Below are 7,404 nucleotides of genomic sequence, written 5' to 3'. Positions count from 1 at the left end.
TATTTCATTTTTATTAAACTTATTAATCTTATTTAATAAAAATGAAATAAATATACTTATTTTGGTTAGAATTGTATAACTAAAATTAGAATTGTATATTGAAATGTATTTTTTTTTTTGAAATGCATATTTGCATATAATTAACTAAATAATAAATTTTAATGGAGTTTGATTGATTTGGTTCGGTTGCAAAAGCTAACTATAAGTATATACACACTTAAAAATTAACAATCAGTCTCTCTATTTATTTGGTTAACCAAACGATTCAAACCTACAATCTGGAAATTTATTTGACAAGAAACAAAGACCGTTTGCTTACCAAGTTCCAAAGTCTCTATCTATTCTCAAGAATTTATCTTGAAGATTCCTGTGAATGTTTTTCCAAACCTATAAAACGTGTCTACTCTAATCTGATTCGTTGCATCAACAAACAAACACGTGTTCATGTCTCTTAACATTTCTGATAAATGCATCATCTCTAACATGCAATAGATCTTTGTACTTATGTATATAGAGATTAAGAGTAAACAAAGTGTATCAAATTTACGAAGTCCGAGAAAGAGAGAGACAATAACAACAAAGAGGACGAAGAGCAGAAACTGTTGTTTTGTCAGATATGTCCACGTCGAGAGAGTAGACTCAGTCTTATCTTTAGTCCTCTGCCAAAAGAAAATTTCTTACTGTTTTCTGTTAAAAACAAAAAGAAACCCAAATAGTAAAAAGTCGTCTAGAGAAGGTTCAAAGTTCAAAGTTTAGATTTTTAACTGTGTTCAGAAGCAGCACATGAGTAACATGGTTTCATTTTGGGACCAGTTGTTCCAAAAGTGGCGTCTTTGGTCATCTTTCCTGAAGTTGCTTTGATCTCTTTAGAGACTCCGAACCAAAACTAATCAAATAACTAAATTAAACACCAAGATTATACACTGCCTTACAAGTTATCAAACTTAGCTATAGTTAGGAGCTCTTAAACATATAACTAAATCTCTAGTACTCTCACTGGTGTTGTTAAACAAGGTTTGGTTAATATTCTCTAATTTCATGAGGGTTTATTGACCGATAACACTATTTTACCTAAAGTCCAATAACATTTAGGGTCATGGATGAATCAATAATTTTCTTCTATATAAGATACACTTTCTAATGTCTATTAAGGATACATTAATGCATTGGATTCAATAGCTGCTTTGATTTTAAAATGTGTCTTCCTTGCAGCCTGGTAAGATACCGTCGTCCGTAAACCGGACAACACAGCTCGTCTAGCCGATGACGGAATCTTCATCCCTTTATTGTAACAAGACAAGAGCAGCTTCGAAGCACATACAAGCTGCCCATCTTTACATAGATTATGCACAACAGAAGTATAAGTAAACTCATCTCTAACTTCCATCGACGCAAACAACCTCATGGCACGATCTACATGACCCGCTTTGCACAACCCATCAATCATACAGTTACAAGTAACAACACTAGGCAGCGTCCCCATCTCTCCCATACATGCCATATGCTTCTCAGCTCCTCCTGTATGACCTATGTTTAACAAACCATTGACTATAATCGTATGCGTGTATTGATCAAGTTTCAATCCTTTAACCTCAATCTCCTCCAATAAATCCTCCACCGCATCCAAATTCCCATCTTTAAAATAAAGATTCAACAACGTGTTGTACGAAACAATGTCTTGACTCCGTGTACCGCTTCTAACCAGCTCTTCCATACACTCGTAAGCCTCCTCTGCTCTTCCTGTTTTAATCAAAGCACTAACAACCGCACAGTTCGCATACCCGTCAAAGGTATACCCTTCTTTCTTCATTTTCATAAACAGTTGAAGCCCTTTCTCAATCCTCCTAGTCTTAAAATACATTTTAAGCATTGTTGTGTACGTAACCGCATTAGGAGTGTAACCTGATTTCTTAAGCTCTCTCAACATCCAATTTAAAGAACCAACCCTTCTAGCTTTACAAAGACCGTTAATGAGAATGTTATAAGTCATAAGCTCTGGTTTAACTCGAGTCCTCAGATGCTTAAAGAGCTCAATCGCGTTACCCGTGTGACCACTTTTGCAAAGCGCATCAAGAAGGATGTTATAAGTATCAACACCAGGAACCAACCCAGCTAACTCTATATCCTCGTTAAGAATACGAAACGCTTCTCCGTGTTTCCCTAATTTGAAGTAACAAGACATCAAAGTGTTATAACTCCACATATCAGGAGACAAACCTGAGTGAAGCATTTCGTCGAACAGTTGGAGTACACGATTTAGCATCAACTGTTTAGCAGCTCCGGAGATCAATGAATTGTAAGTAGCAACGTCAGGTTCGATCCCAGCTTCTCTCATACGACGAGTTACAGCGTAAGCTTCATCGATTCCGACGAAACGTGAGTACCCTTTGATCAAAGTGTTGTAAGTGATAACGTTGGGGAGAACACCTAATCTGATCCCGTCTACGAGTAAAGATTCAGCTTTCTCCAAGTTTCGGAATTTGCAGAGAGAGTCGAGGCATATGTTCATTAGCTTCGTTGAGATTCTTGGGAATTTCATCAATCCACGAACCATTTGTTCGAGAGATGAGCAACTATAAATCGAATCCACTACATTGTAAAGAAACTTGAATTTGGAAACAGAGCTTGACGAACAAGAAAAAAAAGAACAAAATGAATCTTTGGTCTTTTCAATAAACAACGTCGTATAATACTTAAGTAGAATACGTCGTCGTTTGTCAACCAATCACACTCGTAACTGGACGGCGTCGTATTTTACTAACAAAAAAACATTTGTTGTGAATTTCAACGGAAACATTAGTCGGTTTTTATACATCTGAAAAAATTGGTATTGTATTGTACTATTCAAATAAACTATCTTAACTTTTATTAATGGTGTCAAAATTAGTATTGACTAATTTAACCATTTATTAACTGTAAAAAATAACGACGTAGACGCTGACGGTGCATGATTAGAACGCTGATAAGACATATTATAATTATGAAAATTACCTTTGACAAAATTAATATTATCTTCTTAACCAAATAATATTATTTGGGTAAATCTTTTTAAAAAAATATCTATTAAATCATGAAATCAATAATTTTATAAATATATTGCATAACTAAGTTCAATGAATATTTATAATTACATCTCTTATAAATTATTACATCATTGACTTTTTTAAGCAAAATTTATTATTTGGATAAAGCAAAATAATATTATTTGGATAAAACAATTACAAAAAAACTTTTCTTAACACATGAAATCAATGATTTATCAACCTATTGCATAATTAATTTCAAAAACATTTCTTAATCAAAACACATAGCCAATGATTTTTTTTTGTCAACAACTTTAATTGATCAGCTTAAATAAGCCAATGTGAAGAAACATTGTTTACATACTGCTTTTGTCAATAATTTCTGATAAGTTTGATACCATTTATCAACTAATTAAGAAATATTCTTTTGATTTTCTTTAAAAAATCATTGATGTAATAACTAATAAGAGTCATAATTAAGAATATTTTTGAAATTAATTATGAAATATATTTTAAAAATCATTGATTAATTTTTTAAAATATTTTGTGAAATTTTTATGCAAATAACATTATTTATTTAATAATATTAATTTTGTTAATAGTAATTTTTGTACTTATAATTTTTACGTCATGCCTCGACAATATTATTTGGGTTGAAATATACCATTTTCCCAATGATTTGGAGGAAGAATACATATTTCATCCGCCACAACCTTACAAAAATTCTAAATTCAGGAGATTGGAGCTAGCTAATGGTTTGTCTGTTTTACTTGTTGTTTCTTCTAATTTTGATCAGCCTGCTGCTGCAATTTCAATTAGATGTGGTAGTTTTGCTGATCCTTGAGATATGCAAGGCTTAGCCCATCATATGGAGCATGTCCTGTTTTTAGGATCAAAAAATTATCCTATAAAGAATGAGGTTGGTACACTATTTTAAAATAAAATTTTGTCGTTACAAATAACTATAACTCATAATTACATTGGTGGATTTTTAATTTTTATTTTTAGTTCAATGATTATGTTCATAGACATAATGGTCGGGTATATTCAGAAACTGAATCTGACCATTCAGTCTTTTCAATACGAATTGATCATGAACACTCTGATCTTGCTTTCAAGATGTTTGCTGATATGTTCCATAATCATGTCTTCGACTTGAAAGTGATTGAAAAGGAGCTAATAACTATCAATTCAAGTATTTTAACTCTTCCAATAAATTCATTTTTTTTGACATCATTTCATTTTTTTTAATTTGTTTTAATATTTATATCATTTGTTTTCAGAATCTAAATTACACAAATACATATTTGGGTCGCTATGATCAACCTTTTTGCCATACAAATTCAGAAGTCCACACCTTTTCATAGATCTACCTAGGAGAATAAGGATTCTCTTACCCATTCCGGACATGACCTTTAATCTAGTTTGGAGAAGCTATTCAATGATTGTTACATAGCTTCAAACATGAAGCTTGTAATAATTTCTCCTGATGGTAATGTTTTCATATATCATATTTGTTTTCTCATTCACTTGTAAGTAAGTTTACAGACCGTAATCATTCACTTGTAATATTTCATATTTTGTGAAATTTTTATGCAAATATTATTATTTAGTTTAAAAATATTAATTTTGTTAAGAGTATTTTTGTAACTATAATTTTTACGTCATGCCTCGACAGCGTCAAGTCATGCATCATGAGCGTCCAGATCATGCCTCGTTAGCATATTTATAGTTGACTAATGTTTAAATTAGTCAATGCGGATTTTGACACTACTAATAAGAGTTCGTGTAATTTATTTGAACTTTGTTATTCAAATTAAAAAATACACTGTTTTATTGTATAGGTATTTATTTTCTAAATTGTTTGGGTTGAAGTATAACAGTTTTCCCTGTTAAACAAGGTTTGGTTTATATTCTCTTATTTATGGGGTATATTGATCGATAACATACTATCAAATAAATACGTTATTAGTGATATATTCAGAATAACAGTTTCGCAATAACAATCCTAACCTCGATCGGCTGCAAAAACATAGAGGACAAAGCACCGTTTTTGTCGAGCCATTAGACACAATGATAACATATGAAGCTTAACAAAGGTATCAAACAAATTTTTCTTTCTTTTTTTGATTTCGGTTCGGTTCTTCGGATCCAAATTTGTGCCCAATATAAGTGTCTTTAATTAGATGTTATCATTATTACTAAACAACATACAATAAATTTAGGTTAAAGTTGACAAAATTTGTTTGACATGAACTATTCAACTTTTCTAAAATCATTTGAATATCTCTTAAAACCTATATTTTGACCCCCAAAAAAAACCTATCTAATTAAGAAATACAAAAAACAACAACAAAATGGACTAGTTAATTTTTCAAAAAAAAAAACAACAAAAACTGTAAATCTTCTTTAACTTCCTGATTCCGGTACAAGTGATTGACCAGAAACTTCACCAAACCGGCCTCCTTTGTTTCTCATAAGCTCACCAAATGAAATACAACTCTCTGTTTGATTATTGTTATATCTTCTCGTAACCTTAATCTTTACATGATCCGGTAACCTCAAAGTATACCTATCTTCTTCCTCCGGTTTATTCCTAACAATTGAATGACCCGTCGTTTTCGATCTCGAGAACTTATCCGGTAACGTCTCGATCTTTCCTTCGTTGTTACTACTACTGCTTTGTCTCGACAACAAACCCTCGTTTGGAGGAGATGGCGTTTGATCGCGGTTTTCATGTCCGTTCTCTTGTATGACTTCGATGATCAACTCTTTGATGTTTTCGGGTGCGTTCGGATCTAAATTCCGGCGACAGACAGGACATGTTTTGTTAGATTCAAGCCATCGATCAATGCATTCTTGATGAAAAACATGGTAACAAGTTGACAAGAGTCAAAGAAGGATGTGTTCTTCTTCGAATTCAAGAAGACAAATCGCGCATTCGAGACCGCATTTGTCTTCCCTAAGATCTTTGACGGATGAGAATGGAAACGTAGGGAAGGATTGGATGACGTGTGGCTCTAGACCAGGGTTAGCCGGTGGTGGACCGGGATTATTGTCTTGTTGAGTTTGATTTTCGGACAATCCGTTGCGGTAATGGTGATTCCATGCTTCGGTGAGAGTGTGGAAGAAACATTTGCAAAAATAGAGAGCGAAGAAACCTATAAAAAAGACGACGAGGAGGATCACGGTTAGGATTATGACTAGAGGCGGTTTGTTGTAATGTGGTGGTGGCTATTGAGAAGTAGTGTTTCCATTGATCGGTTTTGCAATCGGCATTGAAGAAAAGTGTGTCGGAGATGGTTTATCTCCGACAAAATGTTTTATTTGGTTTTGTGATATATATTTTCCGTTTAATTTAATAAGTTTTCTTAAGTGTGTTAAAATTTTGTGTATGGTGACAAAGTGAGAGAGTGTATGTGCTTAGGATTTGTTTACTTAATTTAGAAATGAGTTTTGTAAGTCGTGTGTTTGATGATTGATTTAAGTTGCATTGAACGAGTCTTTAGTGACACTGTTTTTTTTTTTTTTTTTGTTAAAGGGCATTCAAATTAAAAAAAAGAGGAAACAAAATGTTTACAGGGCGAGGCCCAAAAGGAAGCCCAAATTAGGAATACTCTAATTAAGTAGTAGCTAAAATTAAATCCATAGTTAGGACAGAACCAATATTGAACCGAGGAGTTAAAATTGAACCAAATAGTTAGGAGTGAACCAGATAGACGGTTGGGCGGTATAGACACTTCAAACCACCTTAAATAGCCATCAATGATTGAGAGAGAAAAATCTTCGAGCTTTAGATCTCATGGCCTCCAGGGGCGATTAGGGTTTCAAACCTGGTCTGTGTGCAGATCCTGCAAACCATTGGAGAAGTAAAGATGAGGTGAGGGCAGGATTTGAGTCGCGGAAACTTAAGGCTCTGTTTCTGATCAAGGTGTCAATCTGACGGATGATAAGATCCGCCGATTTGAAAGAGTTTCTGTGAAGTCGATGGTTCCTCTCTGTCCATAGAGCGTAGATCGTGGCTTGCCAAGCGATGAGGAGCAGCAACCTGGCGTTTCGACTTCCTCTGAGGGAGATAAGGCTCTGAATTGTTCCATTCCATGATCGAATTGCATTATGTGAGCAGCGTCGAGCTGTGGTGTGCCAGATGGTCCAGCTGAAAGGGCAGTTAAAGAAGAGATGGTCTCGGCTTTCATCCTCGCCATTGCAAAGTAAGCAAACTGGGTCGACTTGCAGTCCCCATTCTCTTAGTCTGTCCCGAGTAGGGTTTCGATTCAACACAAATAGCCATGTGAGAAATTTATGTTTCGGGATCCCTCTAGAGAACCAAACTATCTTATGCCATGGAACCGTAGGGAGGTTACATTTGAGGGCTTGACAT

At 34.1% G+C, this 7,404-nt stretch overlaps 1 protein-coding gene and 1 pseudogene across 1 annotated transcript; both read right to left on the bottom strand.

Moving 5' to 3' along the window:
- Window positions 1–1,101: 1,101 nt before the first annotated feature.
- LOC104772915 (pentatricopeptide repeat-containing protein At5g46680) lies at window positions 1,102–2,685 on the bottom strand. Its single transcript, XM_010497468.3, has one exon. It carries the CDS (start codon window positions 2,552–2,554, stop codon window positions 1,148–1,150), a length of 1,407 nt encoding a protein of 468 aa, XP_010495770.2. The 5' UTR covers window positions 2,555–2,685; the 3' UTR covers window positions 1,102–1,147.
- A 2,511-nt stretch (window positions 2,686–5,196) lies between these two features.
- LOC104771927 (RING-H2 finger protein ATL30 pseudogene) lies at window positions 5,197–6,382 on the bottom strand (annotated as a pseudogene).
- Window positions 6,383–7,404: the final 1,022 nt, after the last annotated feature.

Source organism: Camelina sativa, chromosome 20 (genome assembly GCF_030686135.1).
Source record: "Camelina sativa cultivar CO46 ecotype springtype chromosome 20, ASM3068613v1".
Taxonomy (NCBI): domain Eukaryota; kingdom Viridiplantae; phylum Streptophyta; class Magnoliopsida; order Brassicales; family Brassicaceae; genus Camelina; species Camelina sativa.
Note: the sequence above shows the minus strand (reverse complement) of the source record. Positions and strands in the feature narration are given on the sequence as shown.